The 18,741-nt window shown below is 40.4% G+C and overlaps 1 protein-coding gene across 3 annotated transcripts; it reads right to left on the reverse strand.

The window, feature by feature from the left end:
* Positions 1-173: 173 nt before the first annotated feature.
* On the reverse strand, positions 174-17,658 carry LOC137608406 (AP2-associated protein kinase 1-like). 3 transcript variants are annotated; one of them, XM_068334764.1, is made up of 20 exons: positions 16,641-17,656; positions 15,619-15,737; positions 14,780-14,888; positions 14,442-14,584; positions 13,411-13,532; positions 13,061-13,142; positions 12,734-12,866; positions 12,526-12,629; positions 11,995-12,077; positions 11,665-11,831; positions 11,257-11,324; positions 10,798-11,148; positions 10,550-10,674; positions 9,850-10,046; positions 9,436-9,525; positions 9,098-9,193; positions 8,874-8,981; positions 8,432-8,593; positions 7,904-8,011; positions 174-3,112 (listed from the first exon to the last, which is right to left on the reverse strand). In XM_068334764.1, exons 1-20 carry the CDS (start codon positions 16,798-16,800, stop codon positions 2,415-2,417), a joined length of 3,225 nt encoding a protein of 1,074 aa, XP_068190865.1. In that variant the 5' UTR covers positions 16,801-17,656; the 3' UTR covers positions 174-2,414. The 3 variants fall into 3 exon arrangements, with proteins under 3 accessions (XP_068190865.1, XP_068190864.1, XP_068190866.1); XM_068334763.1 differs by having other exon boundaries at positions 10,550-10,695; XM_068334765.1 differs by lacking the exon at positions 174-3,112 and adding an exon at positions 3,923-7,567 and having other exon boundaries at positions 10,550-10,695; positions 16,641-17,658.
* Positions 17,659-18,741: the final 1,083 nt, after the last annotated feature.

The raw sequence follows: 18,741 nt of genomic DNA on the forward strand, positions 1-18,741 counted from the left end.
AAAACACAGCCAGAAGCAGAGGCAAGACAATGAAATAAAAATCTGACTGTAATGCCATGTTAATCTGGAAGAGGCATTTATGCAGCTTAAACCATCACCACTTCATCAGTGAGCAGAGAAGAGACGGATGAAATGAACAAAGAATTTTATTACACCTTCTAATATGACTGCAAGTTGAGGACATGGCAGGTTAATCCGTTTGGGTCCCTTACGAGGCTAATTTAGTTTTATTCTTCTGTCTCTCATGGTGAACATAAAACACATTAAGAGACTTTATAATTCTCAAAAGCATGGTGAACATGTTTCAGCAATTGGAGGCACAATTTTTGTACTAAAAAAAAAACCCTTTCTATTTTGATCTCTTTTGTCTTTTTTTAATTCACTATTTCTGTGTTTGAAACTTAAGTCGATAACCCAAAGGGCATCGATACATCTCTAAACCTATGCTCAGTGCTGACCTTATTGTCTACCTCAGCTGCACAAACAAAGATGATCGCTGAAGACTGTTGTGTAAGCTCATGAATCGTGATGGAACTTTTGCACAACCTTGAACTCATTTCTAAGAATGCCCCACACTAAGAAATTTCCATTAATGTATGCAAACCCTGACACGTTTCCTGTGATGAAATCAGCTCATGACCCGCGGCTGACCCTCCTCCAGATCAGGTGTTTCACAAATAGTAAAAACAAGCAGCTCGTCTTTCACAAAAACTTCACTCATCCATTTTATTCCTGGAGATCGGTCTGTACAGCTCAACATTCATATGCTTTATTTATTGGAGTGTCAGCCTGACATGGAATAATAAACTCCTACATTTGCAGCTTAATGGGTATTTTTTTTCCATTTTACCGCTGCAAGTTTAATCTGCATCATAAATAAAATACTATCCTGGACAGACGATACGTTTGTTCTCCCTGGCTCTAATTTCTCTGACCTGCATTTATTTCACAAGAACAAGATCATGACAGCAGCCCATCGAACAAAGTCCTGCTGCATCTGAACATACAGATGAACAAGAAGTACGTCGAAACAAGTCTTTTCAAGACACTGCTGTCATATTACAATTTTCAAAAGAACCCTGTTCAGGTTCAGCTACGAAAACCTGGAACCATTCGCAAAACAAGTGGCATTAAAATGGCAGATTTTGTCATTTAAAATTTAAATTAGCAGTAATTTGGGACGTAGTACTTTGACTTCTGGATGGTGTTGATACAAATCATGTGATGATGGCCTCATTAGAAAGGTCAAAGATGCGGAAAGAAGTGAAAATGAAACTGAAATCAATCTGAAATCGACAGAAAACAGCCAGCACATCTTCATGTAATATCATTAAATAAAAATTTATCTCCAATGACAACTTTTCCACATGTTCAGTCTTACTTTCAAGATATAACAGAAATATATGAACACTGTCGGCAAACGTAACAAGGCTGAAAAATGTCTTTATTTGTATGAAACAAAATTAGAAGCATTACTTGAAATGTTTTGTTACTTAAATCTCAGCTGGATGGAGGTGATGTTGATTTTTAATACTTTTTCAGGATGCTTCCTGACATAATGCGTCATTAAAAATACTAAGACCAGGGAGCTACCAAAGATCCATCTCAACATTGGAGCACTTAGTATGAAATGACAGCAGACACCTGTGAATGGTTATTAAAACATAAATAACATTCAACTTGAAATGAAGTCTAAATATTGTACCAATTCCAGTATAATATTCTTGAGACCAGGTATTTTAGATTTCAGTAATTCATCTATCTTTTCACTCTATTAATAAAGAATTAACTGCTCATACATCATTTGTCCTCCTACGATTCATGTTTCATTCCATTACTTTGAATTTTTAATGAATTCTTTGGTTTGCAGCTGAATTATCAAAGTTCCAGAGGTCAATAATGACACCACTGATAAAGGCACAACGTGTAAACTAAAAGTAAACTAGATTTAAACATATAATGCTGCAATATATGCTGATTAACATGTTCTTAATACATACATACTAAAAATGACAACTTTACTTATATTCATGTTTCTAATGGAGTAAAATATTTGTCTATGACAGTAATTCTCAAGGTCTGCATCAAACAAACCTTTGATTTTGACCATCAAGAAACACAATGAATACTTTTAATCATTATTTGACTAAAAATCACTTTAAAAAAAAAAGATTGGGCCATTAATGAAACCCTTTAAATCCTTCAAGTTCCAACTTCTGTTGCTGAAATGATGCATTTCCAGGACCGAGGTAGAGTTTTTAAAGTTTTAAAAAGTACATAACTGGTCAAGAGATAAGTTACTGTCATTAATAATGCAGCAATACTGACAGAAATACATCTACATTAGAAATACGGCAAATACTGCAACTGAAATGCTCCTTTTTAAGTTGGACAACAAGCTCAGACTACGTGCTTCATGACTGTTTCCCCTGGGAGCATCGAGGCTGGAAGGGTGCAGCGGTAAACGGATCTTCCAGAGCTCGTCCCCCGATGGTCCAGGCATGTAGAGGCCCGACAGCGACTGAACCCACAGCAGCCTGTTGGCCGATCCTGGAGACGACTCTGTGCACGGCCACCGGCTGCTGGAGCAGAGGCGTGTCCACGTGGAGACGTCGAGGCTGAGGAGCAGGGGGAGATGATGCTGGGACCAGCTGACACACTCTGATGTGTTGGATCTGCTGCGACTTCGACACGTGAGCGTTAGAAGAAATAGCTTTGGTGGTTTCCTGCCTCTTTCCAAACGGTGCCTGGAGGAAAATATCAGAAGTCTCAGCAGGTTTATGGGATGCAGAGGAGAAAGAGGAGGAGGAGCTACTGAATGCCACCCTGGTTTGTTTTCCTGGTGCTTTGAAAGGAGCCAGCTGGAAGACATCAATGACTGGGCTGCTGGGGGGTTTGGACTGGGACACTTGGCTGATGGGTACAAAGTGGAGGCTGGTAGGAACAGCTGGTGCTGCATTGTTTGCTATCTTCCTCTCATCTGATGGCAGCATGTGTTCAGTATAGACAGACGCAGCAGTCCTCTGCTGAATCCTTTGATTCTCCTCATTGAGCTGCACAGAAGCTGCTGTTCTAGCCTGGAGCTCATTACTGTTGAGCTCCCTCTGCAGGTCTGAGTGTGGAGAAGAACGGAGGAAGGTCAGAAACAGATAAGGCTGAGGTGCTTCACCGACGTATGAATCGCTAGGCATGTTTGAGCTAAATAGTTACAGCTATTTTATTATCTATGTTATCATTTATTAATTTACTATTCAAGCTACTTTTATATTGTAATAAAAGCTCAAGTCTAACATCTGCTAGGAAAATCTTTCTACAGTGGATCAAAATGACATAAAACTGTAGTTTCAAAATTATTTATCAATAATTGTGGTAGTATGTTTGTATTTTGTATAAAAGAATAAAGTAATTTATGTTCTTTAATTGGTTGACTCTCATAACATGACACTTATAATCACAGATGTGAAATGTAGCCCAACCTATAGTACATTTTACTACCATAGAAGGGTTTTCAGACACCCATTAATTTACAACAACTAAATTCAAGCAAGTGAAGAAGGATGAAACCAGTCACAAAAAATATAAAACCCTAATAAAAATTACATATAAATGTTCCAAAAAGTTTTCAATATTGGTCTTACCTGAGAGGAATTAACATTTTTTGAGCAAAATAAAAATTTGTTTAGTCCATAGAACAGTTGAATCTGTGTGCATGTGATATTAGGAAAAAAGCCCTTACTTCTAAATATATGCATTTTACAATTAATTTCGCATAATACCTTTATAATATCCAGATCATAAAAAACAATTTACGTAAAATATATTTAAAACTCTACATAAAAAACTGGGAAATAAAGCTGTGATCAGTTAATTTTTTGGTACTATACATAAGGTATTTTTAACTTGTTCAAAAATTTATTTTAACAAATGTAGTCGGAATTAGCAAAAAAAAGAGTGAAATAGTTAAAATTCTGACTGAATTGTGAAAGTAAATTGTTGAGCTGTAAAAACACATTTTCAACAAAAGCAACATAAGCACCAAGTTGACATTCACATATGTATTTTATTTTCCATCCCTTTATAATTCTTTAATCTCACAAAAATAGAAGGAGCACATGATACCACAGCTCTGACGTGGGTTCAGGTTCATAAAGACAAAGAGGCATCTCAAAACACTCAGTAATATCAGAATTGACCGCTTTCATTTTTGGCAAAACAACAGAGAAATTAGGGGGTCCTTTCACATCGAGGGCTGATCTCACTATCTGCTTTGCTTTACCGATTACAACAGCACACCGGCGGCTACAGGGAGGTGAAGGTCAGGAGTTGCATAGGTTCAAACAGTAACTGTAAATGACTGAGTTGCTCGGTGAGAGGATCATAAAGAAGACGGAAAAATAATCAATGGCCCATGCAGCAACTACAGAAGCTGCATATAGGAAACTAATGAGGGAGGATAAGGAACTCATAATGTTGGTGGGTGGATTATTACATGAGAAATACAACAGAAACAAAGATTCTGAAAACATTTATCACAACCTGTTTTTATGACGAGTCCTCCACCTGTGCTTCTTACGTTTGGCTTTTGACTCAGAACATTAAATTTCAGTTTAAAGTGATGTATTGTGTACTGATGCCTTAGCATGTAATCAGCGCTCGTCTCACGTATGCCAGCATCAAATGACGATCTGACTCATCTGTCCCTCACGAGCTGTGTTTCGCACTTTCAAGCTTATCTTTGAATCTTGCAGAACTAGAATCTTACATCTCTGACGATTTTCTGACGAGACAAAATTAAATGAGAGACATGGAGGTAGGCCTCCTGCTCTGATGATGCATGAGAAGATTTAATTACCTTGTTTGATCCTACATATATATAGATTGTATTGCTGGAGCTCTTTTCAAACCCTGGATGGCTGAATTTATGCTGACTGATCATCACACAGCTTCAGCAAGCAGCATCACAGTCAAACAGATGAAACCTTTTCACCGATCAGAGCCCCTTAAACATCATCGCATCAAACCAATTCCCTCACATGGGTTCCTGATGGAGGGGGAATGGTAAGCAAACACACATCCCACTCTCAGAGTGATGCTGCTCTGACTTCCTGAGGTCTTTTTTTAAAATTTTTATTTTAGGAGGATGAGGGGCTGTGCTTTCAGAAGAGATTTTATCGACGATGTGACCGTCGTCATAGATGCAGCAAACAACAATAACACAAGTAGGTTACTGGAAAACACATCCAACAATTCTGACTCCACACACACACATACATACTTATCATAACACTGTTTTACCAACGCACATGAACGGAACATTCGACAACACTGCCATGCTTTTCGATATGAACTCACTAAAACCGGTAAAGCAAAACAAAAGCTGTACAAAGCACAAGGTCAGAAAAAGTTCCTACTTTAGCCGTGGAAATGAAACAGGACTGAGATTCAAGCGGCTTCCAGACAACTGTCAAAGGTTCGGAATAAAAATATAATCCTTCGTCAGTCCTTGTAAACAAACGTAAACACAGGTACATTGTCTTTTCACAGAGGAGGTGGAATAAGACATGGGAATCATCTCCAGGTGGACTAGGAATGGACTGAACACAACCGAGAAAAAAACATCTCCCTCAACACACAGTTCAACGAAGAGGAATGAAATATTTATATAGTATTTTTCAATATTATTCAGTGATATGATGTTAAGAATCATAGATTTTTTTTATTATAGACTAATATTTATTTCTTACATTCATTCTCTAACACTCTATTCATATTAACATTTATTAACAGGAAAACAATGTCATTTAATTCCTATATCTATATATACAGTATATAGATACATATATGAGATTTCACGAGTAAAGCAATCTGTTTTCCACAAGTAAAGCTTCATGACAATGACTTATATACAGGAGGAGTAGCCACTATATGGGCTGGATAAGAACCCGCTAAGGCTGCAGATAAATATTTACATAAAATAAGAGTAAACCAATGACAGGAATGTAGGAAGGATTGCACACTGCGACATGAATGTTGATTGATATTGAAATAAAAAGTGAGAGCGAGTGAAAATAACTTAAAATGCAAACTATGTGCCAGAAATGGCCTGACTAGTCATGAATGGTCCCTCTCTGTATATACAGTATAACTACTGTGTTCTACTATTTCCTTAAGTTCTTGTTTATTCCAGTTGTTTTCATGCATTTTCTATTGATATGGCACACTGCTCTAAAACAGTCACATGGCACTGACTGCTCATTTAAATCATGACCTATTGCTCAGGCTCAAGGACAACATTGGTAGTTTAGCTGATCGGTGATTGGAGCTCCTTCAGTCAGCTTTTAGTTTATTTTTATGGCACTTCTCTGTTTGGTGTGATCATGGAAACCCTTGAGCTGTTGGGGGTATACCACAAATACTTTATATACTCCATCATGTTTGACATAGCTATATATGTGTGTGTGTGTGTGTGTGTATGTGTGTGTGTGTGTGTGTGTATATAGCAACATGCTATGGCTTTCTTTAATACCAAATGGAGCATCAAAGCAATGCTGCAAATCTGCATGTTAAAATATTTCCACTGATAAATATACTCCACCAATCAACATCGGCTTATTTCATCTGCAAGTTCTAGAGATGGTCACATTTAAAGCATTCCCTGACTTTAGAATAAACATAACAAATGTGTTCATGTCTCTATGTAGTATACCCCTCAGCTCTACTCTTCATCACGGTATTCGTAAGAGGTGTGATTATGGCTGTTTCGGTTCCAGATTGTTTGATGTCATTTTCCATTTGGATCCATAGCAGCTTTAAACAGTAAAAGATATTCCATCAGCAGCCTGGACAGAGTTAGCATTGACGCTACCGTGCAAATCAGGCGACATGACTAAGATTCCCTTTTGTAGACAAAAAAGCTGACCTCATTTAAATAAACGCTTGTTGAACTTCTCTATGGTTTTACTTTATAATGTGCAAATAACTCTGGGGAGGAGAATTTCAAAAGGCAAATGACGACAAATTCACTTGTGCACCATAACAACTACGACCACTTATAACTATGCCTATTGTACATTACAACAATGATTTTCTATTGTTTGCTATTAGACGTAATGCAATATTGTTCAAACAAACAGGATAGCAATATTATATCCAGATTGAAAGAAAGATGTTAGCGTGTTATCAGTGTGCTGGACACTCTTTAAACCAATGGATGATCACATGAAGGGTGGAGACGACAACAAAGAGAAGATGAGTGAGAGATGAGCGGAGAAAAGAAGGCAGACAAGGTGCAAAGGGCAGGAATGATGAAGCACATGAAGGTACAGGCTGGTTCTACATGTGGCAGCTAGAATGAAGATGACAGGCGAAGGGGTGCAGGAAGCTATGACAACAGAACTGATGCCGTTATGCTGTGCCAGTCTCTAATCCAGCGTTACAGCGTCTACTGCAGGGGGAGTGGGGAGCGCCTATAAATCGATGAGCTGGTCCACCAGCAGCAGGGAGCGTGTCAAGCTGGGCAAGCTGGATTCAGAGCCGCCACTGTTACTACGGGAGTGGCCTCCTGAAACTGGCCAGAGAGACAAGGAAGGGAATGGGGGGGGGGAGACAAATACAGAGGGGAGGGAGTGGGCAGAAGAAGCAAACACAGCAATCAAAGAGGGAAGAGAGAGGTTAAAAAAGAAAGAGGAGAAAGAGAGAGGAAAGAATTTACCCATTAACTTTTATTGGTTTTAAAGCATTCTTAACTCAGATGGTGTCGTGCACCTGATCAGTATGTTTGTTTATTTTATGAAGCATTTAACAGGAAAGCATGCACCTGAAAGAAACCCAGTGATCAGCCAATCCTTGTGTATTTATCATTAAAGACAAACACGACCCACCTGTGGAGAATGTCAAAACTCACCTTGGGAGTTCTTGCGCCCGGTGACGGGGATGGGGTCAAACTCGTCCTCTGTTCCAGCCTCTGTACTCGCTTGTTGGGGTTCAAAGTCTGAGATCAGGAGAGATGACTCTGCAGGGCAGGAGATTAATAGTGGGTTGATGAAATTATATGAATTGTTTCAGTCTGAATTACATTTACAACATAAAAAACCACAAAAAATCTCACAATGCCTTACCCAACAATGGAAAGAAAATCTGAAAAACAATAGTCAGTGAAAAAAGAAAAACATCTCAAGCTTTTCAGACAAATGAGATGAGTAGTAATTTGGATCAATTAGAATGTACTTCAGTCAAATATCTTCTACAACCAACCAATAACTAAAGACTGAACCACAGATGCTCTTAGTTTGGAACACCACAATACACTTTTACAGATTATTCCACTCGTATATTTTTAATCAAACATGCATCTGCTCTTTTTTTTATACAAACAAGTGAAAACAAACAATTTAAAATGCTTATACGTAGTTCTGACATTCTTCCACATTACCTGGTTTAAACTGAGCAGAGTCTCCAGACAAAAGACTGAAATCATCCAAGGCAGAGGTAGCGGAGGTGGGAGCAGAGGACATAGAGGAGGTGGCGCTGCTCGCCGCCTGAGGAGCGGAGATGAGGGAGCAGCTCAGCAGAGAGTCGTCTGCAGCCAGAGGGTCTGGGACGGGTGGAAAGGAGCCCAAAATGAAATTTAGTTAAAGAAACAAACACGATCTGTTTCCTCTAAATGATTGATTTGCAGCCTGGCACCAGTTACGACATCTTGCGTTTCAATTTAGAGAAATGAAGAGCAGACGCTGCAGACAAAGGCTGCTGAATCATCTGAAACCTCAATGACACTGGATCGTACACCACAAGATAAAAGCTTTTGCTCTGAAACCTTTAATACTAAAAAAACGATGAATACATATAACTTTGATATGTTTTAAAGAATACACCTTTTGCAGACTCTTCCACAGAGCCACCAAAGGGGTCTGATAAAGACAAGAGGTCAGGAAGCATGAGTGAAGATGTGTCTGGAGATTTGAGTCCTTCAATCAGTTTCTCTACAGTTTAGGGAAGAATGAAGACACAGAAAGTAAACATAAGCAATGACGACAACAACAACTGTAGCAACCGTAACTAAGGACCGAGGACCATATAGATGCACATCTGAGTTTACCTGGAGCGTCTGACAGTTCAAGGGTACCAAAAGGATCCGGAACAACCAGGAGTGAGGCTCCAGAGTCCACATCGAGAAGAGCTGACGGTCTTTCAACTAGAAAACACAAGCTGATTTAGTCAAAATATACACACACCTATACATATATATATGTGTGTGTGTGTGTGTGTGTGTGTGTGTGTGTGTGTGTGTGTATTTATGTGTGTGTGTGTGTGTGTGCGCGCGCGTGTGTGTGTATGCTATGAAGCGCCTTGAGTCTCTAGAAAAGCCCTATGTAAATCTTATCCATTATTATTATTATAAAAATCCATTTGGTGTAGAATGAAAGTATTACATACCAGTTTCTTGGGGTGTGTTATCCACAGTTGAGGCCTGCAGGCCTGGTATCAACTCCTCAGAGGACGATGGCTCCATTTCTGAAGGCAAGTCTGGAGTAGAAAAATAATCTGTCATTAAGAGCTTTAACACAATTCACCTGATTTCATCTCACCCTCTAAAGACTGACCAAGAAGTTCATCAGTACAAGACATATCCTGTTCCCCAAGCGATCTTACAGGGGATTATGTGATATCAGACGTATGCTACTGTATGTAAGATGACTGCGGAGTAATTTACAGAATCACTTTTCCAAGGACAAGTAATAAAATAATATTTGTACAAATATTTAAATATCAACAGGAATATACAGTAGTTATCAATGTTAATTTAAGCGGAAGGCTCCCTGATTTTCTGTACAAACACACAAACTCTACCCGCTGGTGTTTTGTCCTCAGTTTTGAATTCTTCTGCAGTGAGATTTGAAAAGTCGTCATCATCAAACGGGTTCCACACTGGCTGTGTGGGGGGGCTGCCGGCACTGGCAGATGAAAGAGCGGCTCCAGTTTTGCATTGGTCCTGCCCTGCATCTACAACGCCAAGCTGAGCAGGTTGGGCCACGACTGGTTGAGATCTACAGATGCAAAATGCACATAAAAAAAACAAAAAAAACAACGGGAATTACATTTTTTAACATTTAAAGCGCCAATTCAGTTTAATAAATGAAGGTTTTGAATGTCTTTCGTCAGGTTTTATGGAATCAAGGTCCTGGAACTAAATCTCAAATGTAAGCGGTGATTTTAAACTAATGAATACCTAATCTGAATGTATTGATTTACTGACACAAGTCATTTCCTATAATAATGTAATCGATGTGTTATTAGACTGACAGCAGCTCCATTATTGTAACAGACAGTTCTAACTGTGTGTTCTTGGCAGTGTGTGGTTGAGCAACAAAGAGAGCGAGTGGCAAGCTGCCAGTTTCTGGTTCAGATGCACACAGACTTCACAAGCTATAAAAAGCAATAACTAAGCATTAGTGAGGTGGATCATTGGTGGATATGATGCCAGAACCAGGTTTCTCCTGAAGTAAGGTCAGTGGAGATGAATAGAGCAAAGACTAAGCAGATTACTCACTGGCTGGGGGCAGCGTCTCCATTAGCTCCTTGTGGCTGCTGTGAGGAATCATTCACTGGGACTCCAGTAACGTTGCTCACTGCAGCGTCACTCTGTCTGCTTTGTTGGCCCTGTTCTTCGGACGACTTTGGAGAAGCAGGTGGGCTCTGATCAAAAGGGGCCGAGGAGGGACAGCTCTATGTTGTTGTCATTCACACACACACACACATACACTGTTCGACAAAATGGATCATGTCAAGGTTGCTTACCACCTCAGGTGCTTTCTGGCTGATCTCACTGGAGATGGGTTGCGCCTGAGCAGCTGATGGTTGAGTTACCTGCTGCTCAGACCCTGGCGCCTGACCAGGCTGCATGAGCAAAGGCTGAGACGCCGGCTGCTGAGCCTGGCTGGTCTGCTTGCGTCGGGCCGGGCGCTGAGGTGGCGCCGGGCTCGAAGGAGCCTGGGCTACCTGCTGGAGGGTGGTGCCAAGCACAGAGTGAGGTGTGGGCTGCTGCTGAGCCGTCTGAGGTTGGACGTCAGCCTTGGTCACCGGGGACATGACTGCTGCTGCTGCTGTTGTTGTAGTCTCAGCTCCTGAAACTACAGCTGGCTGAACCAGCTAGCATGAAGAAGATAAACTTCCTAAATATGAGCTTTGCTGATAAAACTGGTTTGAATATGACTTGTCAGTCAGTACCTGCTTCTGTGGGGTTGAAGCCTGACTTACATTATTTTGTGACAGTGCCTTCTGTGACTGCAAAGCTGCAGCTGGCTGAGAGAGGTCTAAGCTGACTCCTGTAGGACATGAAAAAGTGCAAGGAACTTATTGAAGTTCTTATAATAAAACAGGTCTATTTGTACATTTTAAATAGTATTCATCTTAAATATAATGCATGAAAGTTAATTTTACAGTCAATTAAATACTCTCGATATGAATAACGGTTAAGCATTTTGTATCAGGTGCAAAAATAAAAACAGTGCAGGAAAAAATCAGCCTAGCTTGCCGTACTTTAACAGTCTTAGCTTGCATAGTTGGCCTGTTTGCATGAAGAATTGCTGCATTCAAATTGAGGGATTTAAGAAATTCCTCTTATAATGCATGTGCTTAATAAAAAGAGCTGAGTGCAGTACATACCCACAGGCTGAGCTATGCCACCAGGGAGATTAGCCCGCTTGCGAGGGGTGAGCGCAGCAGGCTGGATGGGTAGGATGCCAGCTGCAGCCTGGGTATGGGTATGGGCTGCTTTAGGCCTCTGGCGAGGGGTGATGGAAGTTTCAGTGGTGGGAATCGGATCCGTCAGTCTGGTAATGAAGGAAATGCGATGGCTTTCTTGTTAATGATGGCAAATAGTGTTAACATCATTATTTAATGAGTATCAAAGTAGTGGCTGTTCCCAATTAATTCAGTGATATCTGGTGTTACTAAAGCTTTAATGGTAACATGATGTAAGCAGGTGATATTTGCCTTGGTTTGGCCTGGCTCTTCTTCGCTGCAGCAGCCTCACTCGCTTTAACTGGCTCAGGAAGTTTAGAAGGAATTGGAGAATTCTGAATGATGGGAAGAAGAAAAATCAATATGAAAAGATTGGATTTCAGCGCAGTGGGTAGCGCTTTCGCCGCACAGCAAGACGGTTCCGGGTTTAAATCCCGCTCTGTGCGGACGAAACGGTAAGGAAAATGAATGAATGAATGAATGAATGAATGAATGAATGGATTTCCACAAGACAGAACTGTCGATGATAACAGTACACGGGTAAAACTTTGTGACAATTGCAGTTGGGGATATCAGTGAATATCACCAGTGCTGGCATGGCATTTTTTGTACTCAGTACAATTGATGAATTAGTGCAGATTCTCTACACATAGCCTTTAAGCTGGTCAGACAGGGAAACAATAATAGATTCGGTTGAATAAGACATGAAAATCAATTACTGAAAAAGTGAAATTCAAGCAAATGCAAACATTTCAGTTGATTAGCTTGCTGAGAGAGACTGACCTTCACATTCTGAACAGGGCAGGTCCTCTGAGCTTGTTTAAAAGCAAAGTAGGACACCTGGTAAATATCTGGTCTTCTGTCTGGGTCCGGCTCCAGCATGTATCCTTAAAAAAACAAAATAAAGACTCACATAAAAAGTGGATAATCACACCCCAACAATAAGCACAAAATAATTTGTTAAAAATGGTAGCACTTAAAAATGACTAACGAATGAGGCAGTGAAGATCATAAGAGTAGCGCGAGTTATCTGGAATGGTGAAGCTGCCATCGCAGATGGCCACCTGGCTTTCACCAAAGGGTAGAGTGAAGAAGCACAGCTTGTACAGCAAACAGCCCAGGGCCTGGAGAAGACAACCACATGCACACCTCGTCACATCATCCAAAAACAGAGGAGATTAATGACAAACGCCAATAATGCACAACAAATATGGTTTCCTCTCTACATGACAGCAGGTTCAATGTTCAATGAATCCCCTCCTTTAATTTTTTTTCCCGCTGGAGCATTTTCCATTATCTCAGCATCCTTTTCACTTACCCAGATATCTGCTTTTGTGGTGATTATCTTGTTGTTGTAGAGGTTGACCATCTCCGGAGCACGATATGATAAAGTGGTGTACCTGAAATAACATGGGAGGAAACAAAACGGGACAAAAGTAGTCAGACAAACTGCTTGTGGTAATGAAATAAAAGAAACTGAACTATATTATGACCTCATAATGGAATGAGTGACATTATGCACTTAGCTAATCCTACTTTCGCACCTATGACAAAAATATTGATTTAATGTGCCTTGCAGAACCCTACCACACCGAAGCTGCTCCAGAAATGTTAAATAAATTCTGTGCAGTTCATATGTAACCAAATCAGCTAAAAGGAGCCACAAACTTCTTAATCTCTTCCTCCACAGCAGCCGCTCCTTCAGTCTGTGGGCTCTGGAACTTGTTAGTGGCGCTGCCAAAGTCACACAGCACATAATGACCTTTGTCGTGCAGGAGGATGTTCTCCACCTGTGGATTTAGGAGCACAGTAAGGGGTTGTACGAAATGAGACAATATGAATTTGAAGTGCCAGCATGTATGAGATCTGATCCCACCTACAACATACGCACTTGAGATAATAAAGAACACAAAAATCTAAGCAATGCATACTTCACATTATGGCTAAGCCCACATTAATGGGATGAAGTGACTTTTTTTTAATACACTTTTTCAAATCAGGCAAAAGTCACATTCACATGTAATCAGATTCACATCCAATTCATGGCACACAGCTTGATTGAGAGCGGTCGAATTGGACTTTGTGTGGATTTTTATTTTTTTTTCAGATATGAATGTGCTGAGCAGTGTCGCAGCCAGTGGTAATGCAACAAACCCAAATAACCAGGGAGAAGGAATAGCATTAACTATGGATATCATGTTAGCATTCCCACAAAGCAAACTGTCATGCAAGCATTTACTATCACCCTGTCCATTTTGGTTTAAATACCCCAAAACTGTCTCACAAATCCTTTTTTTAAAATTATTGCTAATGAGGCTAATGACTTGTGGAAAAACATCAACGTGTGCATGACTGCACTGGAGGACAGGTGCGTTCACATCATATCCCACTGGAATTAAACAATGAGGCTTGTATTGTGAATGTATTTTAAAATTTGACTCACTCTAATCCCTTGCAGCTCTTTTATGCTCATGAGGAGTTTTGCAGATCAATTAAAACTCACAATGTCTTTGAACCAAATTCAACATAGCAAATATTAGTTAGTTAATACCAAAAACACACATTAGTAAACAGGTCTCACATTGAAACTTTCCAAGAATAAACGCAGCTTCAAATCAGAAACGCCATAGCCTGGTGATGTAAAATAGGCATTTTCCTGATGGGATCTATCTTACATGCAGACTGGCAACACATATCACCTTAAGATCTCTGTGGATGATGGGTGTCTTGCGTTGGTGCAAGCGAGAAACGGCATCACATGTGTCACAGAAGATCTGCAGAACCTCCGCCTCAGTGAAGCCAGTCTGCAGCCTCTGATTCATTAGATTGACCACCTGTCCACCTGCAAAATAACGTCCGATTAAACACCAAAACAACTGAATTTCAATTCTTAATTAATAAAACTTATACTATCCAGACAAATTGTCTAAAAGCTGCTTTGTTTTATCATTATTTGACAGCACAATTATAAAACTGTAGTACTGTATAGCAAGTTCAAATACTTTAAGTCACAGTCCATTTTCCTTTTATCACTCACCCTTGCAGTAGTCCATAAGTATGAAAACCTCCCAAACATCCCTTGATCCCATAGCTGTAATACTAGAGTCCAGATAACCAACAATATTCTTATGACCAACAAGGTCTTTCTGCAAAAGCACAAAATACATCAAAGCCATTAACAGACTGCAGTGCAAAAAGAGCTGGTGACAGAAAGCACAAAGAGTGCAAATGCTGTATTCAATGAGACAAGAAAGATGCCATAGAAAAGTGTAAAAGCTTTGCAACACATGAGCAAAAAAATATGTAAATGGTAGCTAGAGAAGACCAACAAATATTTCTAGATTTTGTGGCAATCGGTGTTTTTAATGTCAGTTATTCATTCAACTCAGTGAGCGATGCAGTATGAGGCTGTTGCCTGTAGAGGGCGCTGCGACGGAGCGATGACATATGGAATCGCAAAGGTACTAAAAATGTGTGTGTTCGTGCGTATGAAGTATAACAACCCCCACATATCTTTGAATCAAATTTTGGGGTCTGTTATTGGTGTTGAAAGCCAAACATGGATTTAAGATGTAATAATATATAATTATGTTATTAGGCTAATGTTTGCACAATAAGTCATCTCTTTGATCATGTATTTAATCATCAGATAAAACCAGGATACACATAATTTATCAGGGGACATTTGTCATAAATGTAATAAAGGTAAAATATGAGAATAACTACTAATTATTTTTTTCAACCACCTCAATAAAAAAATGTATAAAATGTAGCATACCATCAGTAACTAGACTGAAGGGAGTAGGACATTGTAAGTCAATGATGTGTGTGGAGGATGCAGAGTTACAACATGGAAGAAAAGCTACCAGTACTCACCATTATCTGAATCTCGCATTTGCACACCTGCAGATCGTGCTCATTGTTGACATACATCCTCTTCAGGGCGCAGCGCACCCCCTGATTGGTCCGCACGAGGAACACGATGGCAAAACCACCTGTACGATTGAACAAGAGATCAAATTAATCGGTCATTCCGGAAAGGGATGCAATTATAAGCCCAAAATCTGGGCAACAACTTGAAAACACACTGTAATCAAGACAAGATTACAAGACTTGCATCAATATGGACGATCTGGACCAAATGTTTCAGCCCTACAGTGTTATGTATTAGTCATGCCATTGCTGCAGGGTTTATATAGCGGCCTACATCGAGGCCTAACCATCTGGTGCAGCTCAGACCACAAATTCACTTTACAGTGTTTAGTTATGACAGTAATCAATTTCAGGCAGGCAGAGCAGCTTAATCGGTATCCTCAACTTGGCATTTTTGAAATGTTATTACATGGCATTCTAGCAAAACAAAACTACAAGATAGAGCGAAAGACCTGTATACACAGATGCAGGTCGTTGCTAAAGATTCGCAGTTACTCCAAATGCAAAATGCTGATGTCCAGTAAATCCAGACATAAGTGACTAGTGATTAGTTGTACAAGGGGGAATTCTTTTTTTCAAGAGACAGCCTGTATCAAATGCATCTACATTACACACAATTAAACTATGCTAGCTTTTCAAATAAACATATAAAAGGTGCAAAATTTGTGTTCCAGACTGAATATTAATCACAAAATTTCTGATTCAAGTTCAAGCCTCAAAGCCAACATCAGTAATTAAGAACCGATGCCAAAGAATTTCAGAATCCAGCAACAGTGTAGAGCTGACACCTTTCACAACAAACTGAACATGCAGGATTCCTCCAGCTAACGAACAGCAGCTCCAGCATCCTTCCTGGTCAGGCATGAGGATGCGGCTCCGAACTGTCACGTGACTCCTGGTTGGAGGATGCAAGACTGAACCATTCGAATGTCCACTGAAAAACCATCAGATCGACCCCAACTCACCTTCAGCAATGATCTCCTCCACGGTGACCTGGTGCCGGCCGACGGTGAAGGCTCTGCCGATGAAATTTCCACCTGCATGACTCGACCCCGAGCTGCCACCTCCTCCAGAACCAGGCCCGGAGCTCACCAACTCCCGACGAGAATCAAAGAACTTCCTCATGTTGTCCAGACGACGGGAGTTGTTTTTATTTATTTTTTTGTTGTTGTTAATGACAGACGCACAGTATGTTCTGATGTCCGCTGAAATACTGCACTGACATAAAATGCAGGTCAAAGAGCAAAACGAACTGCATGAATGAACATGTTTATCTCAGGCCCATTTCGTCTGTCTTTATCGCTGACGATTCGGATTGTTTTATAACAAATTTCCCATTTGCTTTGTCAGTCAAGCTAGTTGTTGATAGTTGTGTCGAGCCGTTATGTAAGTGAATTAAACCACCCAGGAGGCTAAAGCATCTCCGCAGAAACTATTCCTTTAGCCATCCATCCATCCGCCCAGCTGTTCACAGTAGGCTGCTGCTGACGGTAACAGTAGGTCCTTCTCCATCTCGTCCAACCATTACCAAGCTAGCTCAGTGCTAGCTACTTACGCGCTATGACATTTCGTGAGGTTATCCAGTTTATCCTCTGAAGATATCGTCTCCGGGTGCGATGTAGCCGACGTTTAACTTGCGTGTTAGCGTCGTCCGGGAAAATCTTTCCATCCTCAGTCAAGTGAAGCAGTCCGTTCGGAGGCGCATAGCTGTCCGTCTGGCGATTTAATTGCCTCCATTTACGATAAAAAACTGATTTTTTTCTCCCCCCCCCCAGTAAGCTAACGTGTTAGCGCGATGCAGCTACATAAAAGCACAAAACGAGCGCAGAGGCGAGAGTGAAATGAAAGCCTTCGCCTGTTGTCGCTGCCAAAAGATAAAAAGCTCAAAATTCACATCTATCAAAACATTACAGAGGGGCTTCAACCCAACAACCTAATCTCTGCAGACACTCAATCTGTGGCAGTGTGGCCAAATCTCGCGAGAGCAACAAGGAACCAACTCCGTGGAAACGAGATCTGTGGAAGTGACGTCATTCATCACAATCTATGCGAGAGGGTTAGGGTTAAATTATATATATATATCTGATTAAATTATATACATATGTGAATTAATTTCGGATCTAATTAAAAGAGTGAATGATATGGAATTTTTTAACTTAAAATCTGGATTTCAAATGTAATAAATAAGATAATTCATTAGTCTGTATATATTACATGTTGCATTCATGAAACTTCACATCAGAAGGAACTGCAACGACATTATATGATCCCCGTAATAACCAATATTCCAATAAACAGGAATCCACACATTTTGTGAAGCTCAGCATTACACTCATAGATATCCACTTGCCGTGTTCACACTGGTCAAATCCTAAGACAGTTGCGTATTTATTGTTTTACACTCTCCATTGCTCTGGGCTGTTGACCCTAAGTGCTTACAATCCTCCACCTTCTTGATCTCTTCTCCCTGTAACCTCACTTTTCCACTTGGGTCCCTCTCATTCACACACATGTATTCTGTCTTACTGCGGCTAACCTTCATTCCTCTCCTTTCCAGGACAAACCTCCACCTCTCTAGCTTCTCCTCCACCTGTTCCCTGCTCTCACTACAGATTACAATGTCATCTGCAAACGTCATAGTACATGGTGATTCCTGTTTAACCACATCTGTCAGCCTGTCCATCACCATAGCGAACAAGAAGGGGCTCAGAGCTGATCCCTGATGCAGTCCCACCTCTACCTTGAACTCCTTTGTCACACCTACAGCACACCTCACCACTGTCTTACAGTCCTCATACATGTCCTGCACTGCTCTAACATACTTCTCTGCCACTCAAGACTTCTTCATACAATACCACAGTTCCTCTCTGGGCGCCCTGTCATAAGCTTTCTCCAGATCTACAAAAACACAATGCAGCTCCCTCTGGCCTTCTCTGTACTTCTCTGTCAACATCCTCAAAGCAAATACTGCATCTGTAGTACTCTTTTTTGGCATGAAACCATACTGCTGCTCACAAATGCTCACTTCTGCCCTTAGTCTAGCTTCAACTATTATTTCCCATAACT

This window comes from Antennarius striatus, chromosome 15 (assembly GCF_040054535.1).
Source record: "Antennarius striatus isolate MH-2024 chromosome 15, ASM4005453v1, whole genome shotgun sequence".
In the NCBI taxonomy this organism is placed as follows: domain Eukaryota; kingdom Metazoa; phylum Chordata; class Actinopteri; order Lophiiformes; family Antennariidae; genus Antennarius; species Antennarius striatus.

Excerpts from the sequence above, each read along its gene's own strand:
- LOC137608406 (XM_068334763.1), bottom strand. The coding sequence starts at position 16,800 with ATGAGGAAGTTCTTTGATTCTCGTCGGGAGTTGGTGAGCTCCGGGCCT. Across the intron at positions 10,047-10,549 it reads GGAGACGCTGCCCCCAGCCA|ATCTCAACCAGTCGTGGCCC; the intron begins GTGAGTAATCTG and ends TTGCATCTGTAG. Across the intron at positions 3,113-7,903 it reads CGGGCGCAAGAACTCCCAAG|ACCTGCAGAGGGAGCTCAAC; the intron begins GTGAGTTTTGAC and ends CTCCACACTCAG.